At 35.9% G+C, this 21,785-nt stretch overlaps 1 protein-coding gene across 2 annotated transcripts in view; it reads left to right on the forward strand.

The window, feature by feature from the left end:
- The window catches only part of tanc2b (tetratricopeptide repeat, ankyrin repeat and coiled-coil containing 2b), a 207,613-nt gene that overhangs the window by 153,986 nt on the left and 31,842 nt on the right, over positions 1-21,785 (forward strand). Inside the window, exons 1-5 of one of the 2 annotated variants that reach the window (XM_067369442.1) lie at positions 1,235-1,291; positions 2,672-2,820; positions 5,417-5,576; positions 8,742-8,984; positions 19,845-19,970. In XM_067369442.1, the coding sequence (XP_067225543.1) occupies positions 1,273-1,291; positions 2,672-2,820; positions 5,417-5,576; positions 8,742-8,984; positions 19,845-19,970 (697 nt within the window). In that variant the 5' untranslated portion in view covers positions 1,235-1,272. Of the gene's footprint in view, positions 1-1,234; positions 1,292-2,671; positions 2,821-5,416; positions 5,577-8,741; positions 8,985-19,844; positions 19,971-21,785 lie in introns of those variants that run through there. The other variant, XM_067369441.1, reaches the window with a different exon arrangement.

A 21,785-nucleotide genomic window follows, 5' to 3' on the forward strand; every position in this document is an offset into this window, starting at 1 on the left:
AGACATGCAGGTTTAGAGTAAGTACTCTTTCATTTATGGGAAAAAGAGTTTTGAGGTGAAAGTAAAGAGCTAGTTGTGTTTCAAAACCCAGGGGCTGCCTTCCCAGACTGGTGTTTTCCGAGATCGTAGGATGTGTCTATTGAAAGGAGTTTGATAGTCTGATGTTTTAGAGTGTTAATATGACGAGCATGTGACGGGTGTGTCTGCGAGACAAGTTGAGACGCCTGTTTGATGTTGACACTGCTGTCGGTCAGTTGTTCAGCTTTGTGAGATTGCATCAGATCATGCACATGCGTTATTGCTAGAGGCTCATTGAGGAAAGCAGTTTGTCTGGTTTATCTGTTGTTGTTATTGTGCAGGATGGGGAATTTTACTCTCGCAGTGTTTAAGAAGATGAGAAAGTATAATAAATTATAATATATTAATATATCATTTGTTATTAGCTTAAATAATGAGCAGCTGGAGGTTTTTGCTTAAGTGTCTTTCTTCTCAAGTTTTCCATCAGTAATGTCTCAAACTGTTAGTTTTGCCGGAAGATGTTTGCAATCAAAAGTCAGATACACTCCTACAAATAAAACTTCCAAAAGGGATTTTTCACAGTGATGTCATAGAGGAACCTTTCTGTGAAAGTTCTTAAAAGAACCTTTTTTTTTTTTTTTTTTTCTTAGTGCAAAGAATATTTCAATTATCTGAAGATTTTTTCCATGTAAAAAGAACCTTTTGAGTGGAAAGATTATGTAGATGCTAAAGGTTCTTTATGGAACCATCAATGCCAATAAAGAACCTTTATTTTATTTATTTTTCATAGGTTTCTCTTTAAATTCTTGCAAAAACAGATCTGATCTATGATATCACATTCATTTCATAGATCCATTCTTACTGTATTTCAGTAATTGTAGAATTTCATTTTCGTTTCATTTACCAAACATAATGTTCCTGAGCTGTAGATCAACCTCTGAGCATGACAGCTGTGCTCTGATTTGTTATTTTCTGATCTCTATTCAATGCTATATTGTTTTGTGGAGTAGGACAGTCCAACAGCTGAATGTTTCACTGAAGACTCATTATAAACACACCCCATAACTGAAGAACACACACACACACACACACACACACACACACACACACACACACACACACACACACACACTGTCCCTCCCAGACATGCCGCACTGCTTGTGTGTTCACCTACGACTCCATGCGTGTACAAACACTCGTTCACTGTCGGTTAGAAGCGCCACACGCCGGATTAATTTGTGATGTGTTGAAGGAATGGCATGCCAGGGAACAGGTGTGTTTTGTTTTTTTGTTCATTTACATTCTTTTTTATCCTTACCTTCCTCTCCTCTCTCTCTGTCAGTTGTAGTTTTTAGGATTTGTCTTTGAATAAACGGTTGAGAAACTCCTTTCTTGTTCTGTTTTCATTATGTTAGCTTGACTAAACTTAGCTTAGGCCACTGGTTCTCAACTAGTTTTGCTTCAGGACTCAGATTTTACTTGAGACATTTACATCCAAAACAAAATCAAAATTGATTATTAAAGTGATACTTCTGACTCTTGGTTTGTGATTGCATGAGGCGTGTTTGCAACTGTTGTAAAATTAATATAAACACACCTGATCATGCTATATACTGTATCAATGCTTAACATTCAGATAAAGAACTACATTACTTATTAGAATGAATTTGAAAATTATTAATAACAGATGCAACTTTGTATTTAACATTGTTGTGTATTTGACATACATTTTATAAAAGCAATAAACCACCCGGGCTTGTGTGTTACACTGATTTTACCATGGATAAACAGGGTTCTCATGGCTTCATCACACCAATATAAACAAAATGAAATTGAAATGTATTTATATTCAAAACTGGAAAAGCACAGCAATATGCTACTATCTATCTATCTATCTATCTATCTATCTATCTATCTATCTATCTATCTATCTATCTATCTATCTATCTATCTATCTGTCTGTCTGTCTGTCTGTCTGTCTGTCTGTCTGTCTGTCTGTCTGTCTGTCTGTCTGTCTGTCTGTCTGTCTGTCTGTCTGTCTGTCTGTCTGTCTGTCTGTCTGTCTGTCTGTCTGTCTATGTTATTCATTCTGTCTATGTCTATCTGTCTCTCAGTAAGGCTTAAATAGTCTTCAAATTACAATCTTCACATTTCAAGCAATTTTCACTGTTTTAAACTTTCAGACGAGGCAATAGAAAACTTTGCCTTGACAGATGTTCCTTTTCTAGCTCTCTGTTTTTTTCTAGTTCTGTCCCTGTTTCTCATAGCTGTTAGCTGATTATTTAGCGCAGTGTGAGCTGGTTGATGTAGTTTGTGTCTCTGTCAGTCTTGTCCTGGAGCATCGTCTCTGTACACAGTCATTCAGCAGCACTAAAGAAAGACCGCAGGGGGATTTTATATCACTAAGAGAACAGAGACGGAGATCAATGTTGCTCTGAGGATGAAGTGTCATTTAAGATCTGTGTGAAATCACTTATTAAATTGTTGAATTTTCATGCGGAATCCATAATAGTGATATAGTTGAAGACATGGAGCTCATAAATAATTTTTCTGTTCCGTTGAGCTGGTTTTGCTGGTTTTAGTTTTCACTTGACTTAATTTCATTTTTTCTTTTCCTTTCTCTCTCTCTCTCTCTCTCTCTCTCTCTCTTCAGGGGGGTTAGGTCCAGAACTCGGCCCCCCTCCCTCAGTGGACGAGGCAGCAAACACGTTGATGACTCGTCTTGGCTTCCTACTCGGAGACAAAGTGAGCGAGGGGTCTCAAGGGCCGCAGTACAGAATGGATGAGCCTGATGACGCACAGGTAGGCTACTCAACCTCACCTCTTGCTATAAATACACACCTCCCTATGATATATAAGAAGCTCAGAAATGGTGAATCTCACCTATTTCACCCTGAAAAATTAAAGATCATTGATGGTTCCTTGAAGCACCTTTAACTTCCATGGAACCATTCCAGTGCACAAAAGATTCCTTATTGTGGAAAAAGGCTCTTCAGATTTTAAAATGTTGTTCAACCTTAGAAAAAATGGAACTGAAAGGTTCTTTGGGGAACCAAAAATGATTCTTCTATGGCACTGGAGCGAAGAGTGTAAGAGACAAGTTTAATATTAAGAAAGTGAAGCTTGGGATTGTGGATTTTATTCATTGTGGCATTGTTTTCATGGCAACTAAACACATTTTCTCCCAAAAATACTGTAATTTGCCTAGATGATTATTTCTATAATTCTTCTCATTCCCTGTCTTGCTGTAAAATAATACAGTGTATCATAATATTACCATTTTTTTCCATTGCTATGGCTCTTTTTTTATTTTTGGCTTCAAAACCTATATTGTGTCAGTAAATTGGCCAGTGCCAACAAAATGAAATGTTTTTCATTAATGTGTACTGTAGTACACGTATGTATACAGTACATTTATTTCTGTAGCAATGTGTTATGTGTAAACAGAAAACATTACTTGTCATATATATTTATGGAATATACATGTATTTCTGATAGAATTGCTACCAGAATGGATCATTGTGAATGTGATGTGGCTCACACGCTGAAAGAAGTTGAAGATAATGACAGTTTCATTAAGAATCAACTCATCAGTTTTGATCAGCAAGCCATGAGCATTTCGTTATTGTGCAAACTGTGCTTTACCTTTTTTCACACATGTGCCAAAACATGTGCAGTTTACTTAAATGAGTAAGAAATAAAAAACTTGGTTGAAGAAGAAACTAATTGTTCAGAAGTCTAAACTTATTGTTTTGAGAAAAAATATATAATTTGAGAACTGAGCCAAAGCAATTCAGATTGTAATAAATTACCATAAATAGATATGTCTAAGGGAATATATAAAATAATGGTGTCACCATTTACTCACATTTATTTATTTTGTAGACCACAAAAGGAGATGTTCACACAGTTTCCATTCATAAAATGAAAGTGAATTGTGGTCTGCTTTCAAGCTCCAAAAATGACAGAAACACCATAAAAGTATACCTTTTTCTAGTAAAAAAAGTAATATGTTTAAAATAGATTTATTAAATACTAAGTATAGTTCAAATATATCAACATATTTACTGACATATTGCTTGAGACTTACTGATATAAAAAATATGATTAAACTTTAATTGGATTAGCCTACTACTTGTGCACAATGCACATTTCTTAATATTAAGCCTAAAATGTGTTTTAATGTCAATATTGATAAAGATTGTATGAACTTTAATGCAATATATATTTAAAGTTTACCTAAAGTATATAGTAGTTCCTTTTTAGCCCAATCAGATATACTTCAGTATATGTTTAGTTGGATCTCAGCACTACTTCATCACAATTAAAATGCATGAAATACAAAATTAGTTGCTCCAATTTAGCAGATTTTAAGTATACCAGTTTAGTATACCAAAAGTACAATTGCAGGGTATTTTTATTAAGTACATAAATATGCAGTTGGTAGTATGCTTAGCATAAGATAAATGTATTTTAAATATATTTATTTTTCACTAGGGTAATCCTAAGGTAGACTATTAATTTGAAGTATGTACACTGTAAAAAAAAGTGTGGAGTATGAGGAAATTTCATGTTTAACTCAATGTGTTACTTGCTGTTTCTTTGTAATTTTTTTGTGTGTGAAATTTACTAGCAATTTCTTTGGTGTATAGCAACATTTTTTCAACATACAGCAAATACTAGCAAGATAGTGTACAATAATAATGATCTATTATCATGATAATTCCTTTTTTTGGTTGGTGGGAGATTAATTGTCATGAAAATGATGTCACGATGCAGAAAACAGAAATGTCCATAGTTTTCGCAGTAAAAGCCCTCATTCTCTGAGGTGTCAGCTTTATTAAAAAATGATCTTTCCGTCCTGCAGAGAAGAGGACACATATGGCATTCAGATGAGTTTACCTCTAATTAGGGATTTACATAAGGACAGCCTCTTCGTATTCCACTCTGTTGATACAGCAGTTTTCAGAACGCGATCGCCTTATTTTCCTCATGTTTGCAGGCATTCGTGAGCTTCAGCACAAGAATCAGTAGTGTTAAATAACTACAGAGAGAAAGTGTGTGTGTGTGTGTGTGAGTGTGTGTGGACTGTCTCTTTGACCTTAAGTAGTTGTGAGCGTTTTAAGGCGAGGTGCTTTGCCTGTTGTGACGTTTGATGTTAATCGTGGGAGTGGGCAGATTAGCCGTGCCATGCTTCATCATGCCCTGCCTGGGGCATCAGCACCCACCTAACCCGAACCGACACTGGCTCAGCCTGTCACTGAGCGCCACTGCCGTCCCATCAGAGGCGGAGAGAGAGGGCTTCCTGCCGCCAGGCTGTGGACTTCCTGTGCTGATAGAGATTAATTGGTCAACTACAAACACAAGCACACACTGAGGTCAAAGGTTGTGTGTGCAGGGTTTAGGAGCCAGTGGGAGGATGAGTCCGTGTTCCACCCTGACCAGCAGCACCGCCTCCCCGCCTGCCTGCAGTCCGTGCTCCACTCTTCCTTCTGCTCCAGGACAGGCCGTCACCAGCCCCACATCCACCCTGGAGAGCAGAGACAGCGGCATTATCGGTAAGATTGCTTCATGTTTTTGAAGTCTCTTATGCTCATTAAAGATATATAATATATATAATAAGTAGCTTATTTCTATTGTTATATATTTAAAACTGTAATTTATTCCAGTGATCAAAGCTGAATTTTCAGCATCATTACTCCAGTCTTCAGTGTCACATGATCCTTCAGAAATCATTCTAATATGCTGGTTTGCTGCTCAAGCAACATTTCTGATTATTATCAGTGTTGAAAACAGTTGTGGAAACTGGGATTTTTTTTTTTTTTTTTTGTCAGGATATTTTGAAGAATAGAAAGTTCAAAAGAACAGCATTTATTTGAAACTGTAACATTATAGATGAGAGATGTGATGGTGCCGATTTACTTGCGCTGTGTGTGAAATTACATTCTGAAAGAAAGATTTCAAATGATTAACTTTTCCCACATTATAAGCCTGGAGCTTACGGTACAGGAATATTTGCAAGCCGAAATTCAGGCCCTGAAAAAATTGATACTTGACACCCATGTACCGATATCCCCATGCAAAATAGTGCAATATTTTCCCCTCACCCCTAGTGTATACTGAATTTAATCTTTTAATGCATTAAAGCCATGTTAAACATTTTTCACATCAAGTATTTTAGAACATCCCGTTGTTTTTATTGATTGAAATACTGCAGCAGGGGCTGTATGTGGATCGCAAGTGTCCAAAATTTGCAGTTTGTTCACATATCTTTTTTTTTTTTTCTTTTGAGAGGTGATCTGAATATTCATGGCTTGAATCAGATATAAAATTGACAGGCCATGGATGTTTTGCTCTCCCGGTCTCCGCACCTGTCACATGACTCAAAACTATGAATTATGCTGCGTCCCAAATTGCCTACTTATATTATGCCCTAAAAGTATGTACTGTTTTTGTGAATAAAAAGTGCATACTTTTGAGTGTGTAGCAGAAGAGTAGGCAAGCTTTGGGATGTACTACTTCATCATGATTGCATCTTTAACAGACAGTTCTGTCAACGATTAAACTGCCCTGTCAATCATCTTGTCACAGTTAAAATCTTCCACATTCTGCTTAAATTTATATTTAAATTTCCTACCGTTTTACAGAAAAATGTAGTAGCATGTTGATCTGCCAGTTGTAGGTCTTCCATGCAGAGACTCTCCTCATGTGTTTTTGCAATTTCCAAAATGATGCATTTAAAAGTTAATCATCAAATGCATCTTTACAAAAGTTCAAATGCTGTTGCAGATGAAATATAATTTAGATAACGATTTTCGTCAGGTTAGATGCACGTCCTGATATTGCTGAGTAAGATGCGCTCCTGGGTCAACATATTTTGTTGATCCTGGAACAACATTCTAGTCTGAAAATTTAGTCTTAACCCTATTCCTACCCCTAAACCTAACCCTACCCAAAAGTTATCCCAAAAATCAGAGGGAAATGAAAGATGAATAACACTGATGTAGAAGCACCAATTCATGATTTTAAGCCTAAACTTGACATAATCTGTAAACTTGTCCCTGAAATCTGATTGGTTGATTTGAATGTTGTTCCAGGATCAGCAAAAATGTTGCCCAGGAACATGTTGAACTCAGCAATATCAGGTTATGCAGGTTAGATACTGATTATTAATCACTCAATCCCCTTTATCTAAATCTCTCTACTTAACCGTCGGTCTCGTACATCCAACATGTTTGTAGTTTTTTAACACTTTTTATTCATGTTCGTAGTACTAATCAGATCCTCATCCAATGTGCAATGGGTTGTGGGCAATATTAGCCATTAGAGTGTGCACAGATCGGCACTTTGGATTCTAACTGGAAAAAGTACAACATCCAGGTATCTATGGAATCCTCATTTGGACATACTACGATTTGGGACACACTAATTCTAATTTCAGATACTATTTAGGACGGACAGTATATGAATTGGGACGCAGCATAAATGTGTTCACACTGAAAAATGCAATGAGGTGTAGTGCACTACGAGTGCTCAGATAATGCACTTGTTTTCTGAAGAAGAAAAAAATCACTGAAACAAAAACGCAGTTCCACTTGCTGCCACTAGTGGTGCAAAAATGACAAAAATTATTTTTTGGTAACACTTTACAATAAGGTCCTATTAGGTAATTCATAAACTACCATAAACTAACAATAAACAATACATTTGTTTTAAAGTTAATAAAAATACAATTGTTCATTGTTAGTACATGTTTGCACAGGTCCATTAAATAATATTAACAGATACAACTTTTGATTTTAAAGTGAGAGTCATCAGCAATTCCAGTCTCACTTCCTGTTACATGCTTACGTAACAATGTAACAAAGTTGCGTAATGCCAGTCTAAGTTCTTCATTGGCAGCCGGTGAATGACATCTGCTTTGATGATGAGTTTGGTTTATGTTGTTGACGTGTTGAGAAGACGCTGTTTTCTGTGCTGCAAATCCACTTTGCATGCACTTCAAAAGGACGAGGACTCATGCTGGAATTGATACAGATAAACTGACGCTATTGTTCATATCAAGAGCTGAAATTCAGATATGGTAATAGGAGTTTCATTTCCGACACACACTATAAGCGGTTGACCAGTCACTGTGGACTGGGCCGTCTGACCAATCAGAGAAGAGTAGACTGGTGGTAAGAAGGAGTTTAGAGAGACTGAATCTTTGAACAAACTGTTTTCACACTCTTTGAGAAATGAGGTGATGTGCAATGAGATATTATGAGAAATTTTGTGTTTTTTGATCTTGGATGCATGTACACCTAGGAAACTTTAAAATAGCATAATAGGGGCACTTTAATAATGTATTAGTAAATGTTGAAATTAACATTAATAAATGCTTTAGAAGTGTTTATTGTAGTTAGTTCATGTTAAGTATTGTAGTTAACAAATAGAACCTTAATGAAAAGTGTTACCAATATTTTTGAGGCTCTAAAGCTCTACATTTTTCACATATCTTAAGATAATGCAATGAAATGATGCTTGCAAAAATGAGCAGTTCTCCAAGAGCTTAATTGGCGCAATCACTTTTCATACAGTATATTCAAATCCAGCTACTTGCAGTCCTCCAGGGAAATTATCCTTTCTAACAGAATTTTCTTATCACAACTTTAAACAAAAAAAAAAAAACATGTGAACTGTAAGGAGCACAAACCTCTCCTTCATCCTGCCTCTTTTCCCAGCCACCCTGACCAATTACTCCGAGCCGGTGGACAGGAGCGGGAAACACGGCGATGGCTCTCGAGGAAGCAGCCTGAAGCTCTGGCACTCGCACAGATCCACTCTGGACTCCAGCCTGTACCGTGTGGACGAGAACATGGCCGCCTCCACCTACAGCCTCAACAAGATCCCTGAGCCCAGCTCCGCCCACTATTCCTCTCACCCCACCCCTCTCTACCTCATGCCCCGCCCTAACTCGGTGGCAGGTGAGTCTTAAGTTCTGCCTCCTCTGGTTATGAATGTTTGTGTGCTCTTGTTCGTCCTATCTCTTTGTCAATCATGATTGTGATTTCCTGTTGTGCCGCTCGATGCATATAACAATCCCGCTGCTTTGGGAAAAGCTTCCTGCGGCAAATCCCAAACACACAACACAAGATATTTGGACGTCATGTTGATCACTGGGCAACATTCAGAATATAAGCTTTGGAGCTGTTTTAGAATGTTTTAGAATGGCTATTTAGAATTTTTAGAATTTGAATTAAAGCTCTGTAACTTTTCTTGTTGTTCAAAATTAACAAAATGTAAATAATGAGCCAATACACCAAAAGTCCTTCCTTTTTTCAGCCTTACCCTGATTCACTATGGTAAAACCAGTGTTTATATTTTAGAGCGAGCTGGATGCTTTTCATGCAAAATTGCACCCAAGCTGGATTAAATATGGACAAATCCAACATTTGGGTTGTTTTGGCCCAGATGTTGGGTTAAATGTTTGACCAACGAGCTGGGCAGTTTTATTTAACTCAACTATTGATTAAAAAATGACTATATGTCTGGCTTAAAATGAACCCAAAATAGGTTGGAAATTAAAAATCAGACACATAATTACTAAAGCAACAATAATAATCAAAAGGTGAACATTTAATAGTAAGCAATTTAATAAATGTTTATTATTTAATGATTATTTATTAAACTTGGTATAAATGTTCATTTATTAAACATATTAATAAATGTTAATTTCCAACTTGTTTTGGGTTCATTTTAAGCTGGGTTGGGTTTGTCCATATTTAACCCAACTTGGGTTATTTTTAACCCAGCATTTGTTTTAAATAGCCCAGATTTCCATGGGTAATTCATACTGAATAATGAGATGCTTCTTTAAATGTCATTCAGCTTCCTTATATTTAATTCCTAAGGAATTTAAAAGGCAATGCTGATTCATTCTGAATGACTCACAGCCCTGGTGTCCAGGTTAATGCACTCTCCAGTGTCCAGTCCAGTGGCTATCTTCAGCGCAGCACCAGCTCAACTCAATCATACAAGTGCGTTCGCTCGCAGCCACTCAATGCCATCAAATTACAGTTAGTGAAGGAATCAGCCCGGGTCATGGACTATATGTTTTAGCTCTGCACTGCCGGGGTGGCGTTAACAGGAGATAAGAGTCATCTAATAGCAGCAATAATGATGAGCCTTCTGGAATAGCGCTCCCTGAAGTAAAAGCCAAATCTGTCTGATGATGTTGATATGTCTCTTATATAACGCAGCGCCTCTTCATTGCTTGCTGATTGTGTTATTGTCCAAGTAATCAGCATTGTTTTATTTATGAGAAGAACCTTTCTGAGGAGAGAGAGGCCAATGAGTTATGGTTATCTCAAAAGAAAGTGGCTCTCAAAAGGGCAAGTGATATAAAAGATTATTTCTTAACGGAGAAAACGGCTGGTATTCACGCTCAGTGATCAGGAGGGATGCAGTTGCTCTGAAAAACCATCCAACTCTGGCAGCGGCATTAATCGTTTTGCAAATCTGACTGCGGCAAGCTGTTTAGAACAGCCTCAAAAACGTACTATATGATCTAAAGATGAACGTTTCTTTTTATTGTACCAGAATATTTGTCATATTAAGGTAACACACAAATGGCAGTTCTGTCAATATTTACAAAACCTCATGACATTTCACACCTGAAACAGAAAATGTGACCTCTTTTCATATATTAAATTGAATGAAGATCGAAGTTATCAATCTCCAAAATGACAAAAAACACCTTAAAATTAGCATTTAAGTTGGTCCATATGACTTGATGGTCACGAGAAGTCATTATTCACAGTCATTAATGTTCCCCTCCACCTATGTTTTGAAAAAGGGACTACAAAAGTTTAAAAAGTACCATTTGATACCAAATGCCACTAGTTCTTGTGATTAAACCATATTATGTTTGACGTACAGTGAGGAAAATGATCAGTCTGTTTGTCATATAAAGTTATCATACTGCTTCATAAGTCCTGGAATAGAGCACAAGAATTGATGACTTTATTATATTTGCATGGTGTTTTTTTGTCCATTTTCGAGCTTGACAGCTCCAGTCGCCATTCACTTTCACTATATTGAAAAGAGCGTCCAGGGTATTCTTCAAAAATTCACCTGTTTTACTCCACGGAAGAAAGAAAGACATCCAGGTTTGACGTGACATGAGTGTGAGTAAATATATGAGAATTGTGGAAATACATTCAGCACACTAGTTTGTCTAGGTCATAGACAGCGAGGATTGTTTATTCAGTGCGGGCAGTGCTGGTAGGGATCGTGGGAGCAGATGTACTCATTAAACATGTATCGTAACGTGTCTTTTACATCAGTCAGTCAGAATCACAATGAAGCAAATCTCCACGGTGGCCGCCTGGATGTCTTTTCAATGCTAAGCCTGTAGTAACGCAGGCTTAATGTAACCTAATAGTATCCAAACGAGCTGAAGTAATACTAATGCGTGTTTGTAGACTCCCATCGGCCTCCAGGAGGAGAGCTGAGTGTTGTAAGACACCATTAGTAAGAGAAACCAGAGATTAAAGCCCTATTCGAAGGGGACAAGTTTTTCCAGAGGAGGTTCACTTTGTGAATATAATCCCGTCCGAACTTGTCTGTTTTTGTCAAACAACCACAGTAAAATTCAAATTACGGAGCAAATTGCCTTCGGTTTGGAATATCTGTGGCTGTTATATAGTGTTTTCTTAATTTATTTTGAGCATTGCTGAATATCGTAATCAAAGCTGAATTTATCAGCCCACATTCACTTTTTTCAATTAAAGGGGCAGCAGCCTGAATCGGCGCATTTCTAATTATACCCCAAAATAGGCAGTTAAAAAAAATTCATTAAAACAAATCTATGGGGTATTTTGAGCTGCAACTTCACAGACACATTCAGGGGACACCTTAGACTTATATTACATCTTGTGAAAAAATGTTTGATGGCACCTTTAATAAATTGTCTTGTTTACTGAAAAATGTATCAAAATAAAGTGAGTTTATGCTTAAAATGAGAAAAAAAATACCTGTCTTTGGCTAAAAAAAAATCAGCTGAATTCAAATAGAAAACAAATTTATTTTTCTTACCCAATTGGCAGGTATTTCGACTTGTCTTAAGCATAAACTCACTTCATTTTGATATATTTTTTTTAAATATCTTAATAAGGACCTATTATGCTTTCTTTCTTTAGTGTGTAATGTTGCTGTTTGAGAATGAAAAAGCAAGGGTTATTCTCTATATAAGTGTCACTGTTTCTGAACTCCGTTGTAGTCTTGAGTTTTCTTCCAGGAACGAATACGTCACAATATTCCTCAAATAATCATAAATAATTCCCGCCCAAGACATACGCAGAATAAAAGGCAGGCCTGTTTGAGTTAGTTAGTAGTGTGAAATTTAAAAAAGTGAGATCATAATCATCCAAGTGCATGTTATGTCCTCTTTAAGTCACTTTGTTTCTGAAGTAAATGTATCTTAATTTAAGAGTGCTTAGATATTTGTACAGGAAAACATGACAAAAATACTGAGTAAGAAAATCATTTTTTTGCAGTGTACAGTGATCATCCATATCAGTACATGTAATCCTCGCTCAGTAATTGCTTAGAAAACAAATCCAGTCCGAATGAGAGATGTGTAGGAGGAAAAAATGAAAGTCTGAAAAAGAAAGATGAAAGGGCAACGATATAAATAATGTACTGAGGTAAGTGATGATCTCAGTGAAACGGAAAGTGAGAAATACTCACTATCAACCCAAATGATGTAATGTGGAATGAATAAAACGGAGAACGAAAAAGAGGCGGATGAAAGAAAAATAGGTGTAATGATAATGGTAAGGTAAGGGATTATAGGTGAGAAGTGGAACGAGAGAGATGGAGATAAGATGAAGCGAGAGGAGAATGCCGGCTGCGGATTGGCTGAGCTCCCGTGGTGGAGGAGATCAAAGCTGGAGGCTTTAACCAGCTCAAACCCCCAGAGCACACCGTCAGATTCTCATCTGCAGAGAGAGGAACGCAGGAACTGGGGAGTTGAGGAGGTGTGAATGGAACCGGAGGAGTGCAGATTGTAGATTATGTAATGTTGTAGAGGTATTGTGTGGAGTGTAGCTGAAAGGAGAGATACTGAAGACATGTAAATGTCCTAATTACATGTTTCTAGAAGAGAACGAAACGAAAGAATGGGGATGCGGGTGTGACGTAACACAATAAAACCTGAGCTTAAAGGGCTAGTTCACATAAAAAAGAACATTTGGTATCTTTACTTTCCCTCGTATTACTCCACAAAAGGAGATGTTTAGCAGAATGTCCTGGCTGCTCTTTTTCAAACAATGAAAGTGAATGGGGACTGACACCATGTCCTAACCGGATGCGACGCAACAATATTCCAGCGACAATCAATTTGTCTGTCCACACCAGACATGTTGAGACTACGAGATGCGATAAAGTCAATCAAAAATCAGCCAATCAGAAGAGAGCGTGGCAAGCTCCTGGCATTTGCAACGAAATAGAGTGCCTCAGGGATGACGCATTTTTGTAGGCAAAACCCGGAAGCGAGTTAGCATTTTAGGGCTTCCGGTTCCAACGCCGTAAAGTCTGTGTTTTTTGAATGGGTTTTTGCTAAATCGCCTGAAATAAGGTCTGTGGTTAACAAAGCCTCTAAATATTTTCACGTTTTGATCTATGACATAAAACACACCAGTTATAACCCGCTTGTGATTTTTTTAAACCTTTATTGTGTCTTAAAAACGGCGGTTGCTAACAAAGTGCTAAAATGGACTGCTTCCTTTGGCGGGGACTTTAGATGTCATCATGACAAACAGGATATTTGGACAGCATTTCTCATGAAAAAGTGGATAAGTATTCATACACAGCGCAGATCATAATCAGCGAGCATGTTTCTAAATAAAGTTGTTTTCTAAATACAGTTTGAGGAATCTTGGTGGTGACGATGTTGATCCGCAACCAGTCCGTTTATAGCCTACCGTTAGCTTTTTATATCTGACGACTTTTTTTTAGGCTTCAAAATGTATAAATGTTGTGTTAACTTGTAAAGATTATCTTGATAGACAAAATGTGTTAGTGTCAAAACCCTTTATTAAACACAGAGCTTATTTTCTGCGATTTTCCAAACGTCTATGGGAAAAATGCACAGGCTTTCAATCGAGGGAACCCGTGTGCCACTAACTTCCGGGTTGGCCTGCAAAAACGCATACTCTATTGATAAGTATGTAATCAAATTCATGAATATTTACCATTTTAACATTATTAAAAATACATACTGAGTAGGGCCGGGAGAAAAAATCGATGCATCGAGATTCTCTCTTCAATGATTCTGGATTCTGAGCTTATTTGTAAATGCAGTTGCGAGATGACGCTGCGTGTGCTTACGGCACGCGTCCACCGAAGCGGAGCAGAGCGGGCGTTTTCAGTCCATTCATATGGAAGTTGAGCTTCACTCTCGCGAGCCTGAAGATGCTCAGAATGAACTGAATACGCTCGCTCCGCGCCAGTGGACACGCACCGCCAGAAACAACCATATTTTGCATGTTTCCATTTCCTCTCATACGCACACCACTCGAACCTTCTATAAAATAATCCTTCATACAGTTCGGAAAAGCTAAAGCGAATTATGCACAGCGTGGTTCATCATTGCACAGGATATGCACTATGAGAGAAATGTGCTTGCAGCTTGCGTTCTCAGGCCTATTTTCCTCACAAATGCTCTACGAAGGCATCATTTATGGTGTTTGGATTGCTGTGGGCTTATATTTTATGAATATGAAACTCACTGACAGAAGGCTCAATATTCACATGCGCTTTGTGAAGGGTGCTCGTGCAAGTGGCTGTGCAACCCCGTTTAAGTGTTTAAATGTAGCCTACTTGCATCTCAAAATGATTTTATGACGCAAAATGAATGTAAACACAGTCAGTTGGATGTCTTAAAGGATTAAACAGACAGGACAACACATCTTATACTTCAAAAGAGATCTGTGCGTTATTGTGAACGCAGCTTATTCTTCCGCAGTCTATGATGACATCAGTAATCAAACAACTGTAAAGCTGAGAAAGAGAGAAATCCTGTCAGATACTCTTAAATACTGAAAGCACTCTTTGTTTCTTGCTTGTAATGTTTCGTTGTTCCTCTTTATTAGTATTTATTAGACTACTTGCTTTTGTTTTGAAGCTGTTTAGCCTATATTTAAAAATCTTAACATACAATTTTATTATTTTTTTTTGTAAACTAGTAATTATTTAAAAAGTACTTATAATTACATAGACTGTATTAAATACTAAAAAAAGGTTACTAGACTAATTAATTAATAAGAAAAAAAGTGGATCAAGAATCATTTTGGAATCGAATCGTGACTCCCAGAATCGGAATTGGATCGGATTAAGATACTGAGTTACTGAAACAATCTTTGTCATAGAATACACTTGTCTGTTCACAATGAGTTGACAGTTTGAACATTCTTGTTTCCTTTTTTTTATTTTGACGATCTGAGGTGAATTGACAAAAAAGAAAAGATACATTTTATCGTGTGTCGTGACGTTGCATCGCATCTGGTTAGGACACTGTTGAGCTCCAAAAAGGACATTCCGATTTTTAAAAAAAAAGAAATGAATACTTTTATTTATCAAGGACACATTCAGTTGAGTAAAGTCATTCATAATGTTACTAAAAAATTCTATTTCAAATAAATGCTGTTCTTATAAACTTTCTGTTCATCAAAGAATCCTAAAAAAAAAATGTATCATGATTTCCACAAAAATATTAAGCAGTGCAATTGTTTTCATCATTGATAATAATCAGAAATAGCAGCAAATCAGCATATTAGTATGATTTGTGAAGGATCATGTGACACTGAAGACTGGAGGACAGGAATAAATTAAATTAAAAAAAATATTCAAATAGAAAAGTTATTTTAAATTGTATTATTAATATTTCAATATCACCAATTTAATGTATTTTTGAACTAAATGCAGCAAAGACTTCTATCAAAAATGTACCAAGCCCAATTTTGACAAAGTTATCGTATGGCTTCAGAATACTTTTAGTATCATGAACAATTTGCATGGACTAGTTTTTGATAGTGTTTCGACATTTTCGGGGGCTTGACAGCCCAGTCCCTATTTATATTCAGTGTCGGCCTGATATCTCCTTTTGTGTTCCATCGAAGAAAGAGAGTCTTACAGGTTTGAAATGAGATGATGGAGAGTTAATGATGGCAAAACCTTCATTACTGGGTTAACTATCCATTTAACTCAGGCTGAACGAAGTCAGGCTGTGTTGCTCGGCTGGATTCATCTCTATTGCATTTGTATTTCCCTTATTGCGTAATGAGACTCTAACTGGTCCAATAAGGGCAGCTCAACCTGACTCAGCTCGATTTGAATGCACTGGAAGGTCCTTGTGAGAAGGGAACGTCTATAATTCAATTCTAAAACTGCTGTAATTGCTTGTTTTCCAGTGTCACTGAAAGCAGAACGTCAAATGCATCCACCTGCACTTTCCTGGAATAAGATGCACCTGTCGCACTGCACACACACACACACACACACACACACACACACACATTTTCACTCACTCAAACTCAATTTCAAAGTACTATCTCAGAACAAGGCTGTCTGGTCTTATACACACAAGCACACATGATAACACACAAAAGCACACACAAAATCAATTTCAAAATGTGTGTGTGTGTGTGTGTGTGTGTAGAGGACCCTTTCTATTTCATCTGAAGACATCCACTTGCAGAAAGTAATTCTGGGAAGACTCCTTGAGCGCTGTGGAACATGTCCTGTCAAAAATAACCACTGAACTGAAAATAACACAAACTGCCTCTCAAAAGACTCCAAAAGTCTCTCAGAAAATCACGCATGCTGTATGTCTCAGATCGGTTTGAGCTACGCCTGCCATGGTTCTTACATAATGATACGAGGAAAATATGATTAATAATGACGATTATAATACTAATAGTTAGGGATGTGCTCTAAGCCTAAATCCGAATTCGGAAAAGCCCGGAAAATGAGTAACGCATTCTACAGAGCCCCTAAAGGGACATGGTTAGGCTTGTTCTGTGAAGATAGTAAGGAGAGAAGGATCTTGTAAAATGTGTGGTCAGTACCGCCGCTCCCAATACACAGAGTATGTGTGAACGTGATTTGGAAAACGTGAACATGAAAAGCGAGCGCGTATTCAAAAGCGATTTTTCAATATTGATAGCGCCTCTCTGATTCCTGCAAATTATATACAATATAATTACCCAACTGTATAATTGCATGAGAACGCAAAAGCATCACAATATATTTTTTCCTCCCAAACTCATATTTTTTTCCATCATCATGTCCCTTCAGGGGCTCCATAGAATGCATCATTTCCTTTCTGAACATATTGTCTCATTCATGAAACATTCGTAAATATACGAGTAAATGTGAGTGATTTGCGTGTAAAGAGACTTTCCCGAAAACTCTTCTCCTGATTCACAAATACTTCGTAAACGTCAGAAGTGATAGTGAAATGTGTGTGTGTGTTAATGAATTCCAATCAGTCGTAAATGGGTCACGCGTGCACGTTCATTCTCAATTACCATAAATCCCGCCCATTAAATCCAAATGACAACTATATATGGGCATCATTTTATGACACCAAACGAAGGATTTAACAATAACAATAACATAACAATTAAGGGGCCATTAGTTTGCCCAGCCCTATTGAAATCAATTAATTATTTGAAGTGCTCCGTTTGCAGACGCTATTACTGGCTCTCACAATAAAAGTAAAAAGAAAAAACGTATGTAATTACTATATATAAAATTTTTTTCAAAATGCTGTGTAAATATGTACCTTATTAAGGTGAATTAAAATGCAGCCTTATTAATGAGCAAAACGTCCGGATGTTAAACGCACTATTTACGCGTGACTGGGAGCAGGTGTAGATTTCTTTCGTACCAACTAACATTTGGAAAATACGAACATTTTAATGAATCCGAAAATTTACGCCAGAACCACTTTTTACACAAAAGAACGATTTACACAAAAATTTGTTCTGCTCGTTTTTCATGAATGAGACCCATAGTGTTTGTCTTTGGGCACATCCCTACTAAAACTAAACATTATGTTAACAATATAATATTATATATTAATTGTATAATAATTGTGCACTTTGAAAGCATCAACATGGTCCATATGCTTTAAAAAATTATGTTTCAAAGTTGTAAATAAAACAAAGATTATTGGAGTGTTTTACCAAAAAACAACTTATTTTCTTCAAAAATTTCACGTTTACTGTCACTTGCTGTTCCATTGTAATTATTTGTAAAATTTTAGCAAATTTCTGTGTGATTTTTTTTATTTATTTTTTATTATTATTATTATTATTATTATTATTATTAATAAATAAAATGATAAAAATGTACAACTCTGTAATAAATACTACACTTATGGTACACCAACACCATTTATTTTATTTTATTTTATTTTATTTTATTTTATTTTATTTTATTTTATTTTATTTTATTTTATTTTATTTTATTTTATTTTATTTTATTTTATTTTATTTTTATATATATTTTGAGTATAGCTTTTATTTTTAACTAAATTTAATTTGATTATTTTGTTTTATTTTTATATATATATTGTGTATAGCTTTTATTTTATTATTTTAATTTTATATTTATTTTATATTTATTTTATTTTATTTTATTTTATTTTATTTTATTTTATTTTATTTTATTTTATTTTATTTTTATATATATTTTGAGTATAGCTTTTATTTTTAACTAAATTTAATTTGATTATTTTGTTTTATTTTTATATATATATTGTGTATAGCTTTTATTTTAATTTATTTTATTATTTTAATTTTATATTTTATTTATTTTATTATTTTATTTTATTTTATTTTATTTTATTTTATTTTATTTTATTTTATTTTATTTTATTTTATTTTATTTTATTTTATTTTATTTTATTTTATTTATTTTATTTTATTTAGCTTGATAGCCACAACTATGAAAAGATCTATGAAAAGATTCTTCAAAACGTCTACTTCCTACAGGAATAGTAACGGCATATGGGTTAATAATGATATGAAGGGAATAAATAACAGAATTCTAGAAACAGATAATTGCCTTGTTGAATGGTTTCACTAATTGTTAGTAACATTGGCTGGATCCGCCCAGCTCCTCCTCCTACCAATCCCATCCTGGCTGGCTGGCAGGATCCTTCTGTTAGCCGTTCTGACTCCACTTCAACCCCTCCCCAAAATTCCCAGCTGCTGCTCTCACCCCATATACAGAAGCGTTCTTGCCCAGCTTGCTTCCCATGATTCCCAGTCATCTCCAGTCAGCCCTCATGCGCACACATTCAGTCCAGTCAGAGCAGAACTAGACTTCCACATGCTCAGTTAACACCAGACAAGTCTTTGCTATGCAACACACTAGGACTGAAATGGAGGAGTTCCACCACAAGAGTTTAGACAGAGGCTTGGAACGATTTTGCATCAAAACGGACAGTTCTGGAAAGACTGATATTTGTAGTGTTCACCCTGGCAGCTTCAAACCTTCTCTCTTCCTGATCTGGATTTAATCAGATGGGGCACCGGAAAAGGTTCATTTAGATGATCAACTCCACCCTGTGTCACTTGGGACTGTAAATATGGGATTTTATCAGATTCAGATTGCAATGTGCGTTTCAAGAAAATGTTGATGTGACGAACTGTCACATCAGTCCGACTGCTGAACTCTAGAGTGTTTGCTATAGTAATAATAATGCTTATCTTAGGTACAATCAGATTAACTCAACTTCATCCTTGTCTTTTTCACATCTTCTGTCCCATTAGCCACCAGTTCGGCCCACCTGGAGGACTTGGCCTACTTGGATGAGCAGAGACACGCCCCCCTGCGCACCTCCCTGCGGATGCCCCGACAAAACACGTCCGCAGGCCGCTCCGGGCAGGACCTGCGAGGTGAGCAACAGCACTGTGTAGTGCGTCCAGCTGCTTAGCTTTGATTTATATCACTCTGATCCTGTGCTTGGATGCCAACGCACACATTATATTTGGTTTGATGTCAAAAGGTGTCCATAGATCACCGTTTAGCCTCATTCTCTCATTCGTCTGGTGTACCTTTTCTTCCTCTGTCTCTCGAGTGTTTGTTCTCAAGGCAGGGCTGTGTCCCCATCTACCCTCTGTCTCTGTGTATTAATGTCAGTGTGTCTACTGAGACGCTGCGTTTACCCTCTACACTCTATGAATAAATCTGAGATTTATGTATTTTAATTGCATCTAAAGTTTCCATCCATTTGGATTACGCAGTTTTAACATAATTAAACTTTATGTGATGCATATTTGTCAGTCATACATAAATGAACCAGGTACTGTAATAGTAACTGAAAGTGTTTTAAGTGCACAATAACCAGTTTTATATATTTATCATCAATAAATCCAATTTGTTTTAATCTCATACATGTGAACTAAACTGAATATTGCTTGTTCCACAACTAGCCATATTTTAACAGTGTTCTTACTTTTTAACTGAATAAATGTAATTGTTTTTACAATGAACAGATATTTGATGATTTGAATAAATGCATTAAAAAATAAGATTATTTAAATAAAATCAAATAGATGCAATTTAATAGGTTAATTATGGTATAATAAACTATTAATAAACTTTTTAACAGAATTATTACCTGTTTTATTTATGTATGACTGAAAAATATGCATCACATGAAGTGTTTTAGTGTGTTTGTGTTAAAACTGTCTAATCCAAATAGATGGATTTTTTACATTGTCACTGTTGGGAAATACCTTATATCTCCAAAAATGCTACTTTTCAAGAAATGGAAAAGAACACTGGATTTTTTTTAACAGCATTGTCAAAGTTAATATCGTGGCTTTATATATGATCAGACACTTTCATGTGTCATTATATTATTATCATATTAGCAAAATCAAGCTCAAATGGAGTTACAAGGTTGTTGACAGGAGCTTTCAGAGAATGTTGGACATACGTGTTTTATCCATCATTAGAACAGAAGTCCATTGCGTTATGTTTTCATCAACTTAAGGGTCGTTGACAAATAAGGTTTTTTAAAAATGTAAAAAAACATAATGGAGATATAATTTATTTTGAAGTTTTATTAAGTGTTAACAATGAGAATATGTGGTTTTTATAATCAATTAACACTGCTTTTGTCATTTTCTACAAGATGGACAAAATTTGTCACCAAAAAAATTATTCAGTTTAAATTTTGGTTATACCGAATGACAATATTTTCAAACAATGCTAACAGACTGATATCTAGCAAAAGGTCAATCAAACATTTTATATTTAGTAAAAAAAATTTTTAAATATTACAACATTTTCCATGTTTTATAGCGGTTGTACCGAATGACCTGATGTTTCAGGACATGCATATGATCAAGTGAAAACATATACAATAGTAATCAATAGTTAAAATAAAACAATAGTTAAAAGAGAGTTAGTTACTTTGCTTCACGACCATGTGGTCCTTTGCAGGTGTCTGAATGATGTCACATCCTGTCACATGATATTGACCGCATGACTTGATCCAGAATGGTCCCTCTATATTGGTTACTCAGAATGACATCAATGAAATTCATTTTTTCTTTCTCATAACAAAGCAATGATTTCTACACATAATTTTAATACCATTTTGCACTGTTGATATATGATGTTATGAAATCATGCCAGAATAAAAAATATATACATTTATTACATTTTAAGATATTTTAATCACTAATGAAATGGCTGTATTG

Source organism: Chanodichthys erythropterus, chromosome 19 (genome assembly GCF_024489055.1).
Source record: "Chanodichthys erythropterus isolate Z2021 chromosome 19, ASM2448905v1, whole genome shotgun sequence".
Classification (NCBI taxonomy): Eukaryota; Metazoa; Chordata; class Actinopteri; order Cypriniformes; family Xenocyprididae; genus Chanodichthys; species Chanodichthys erythropterus.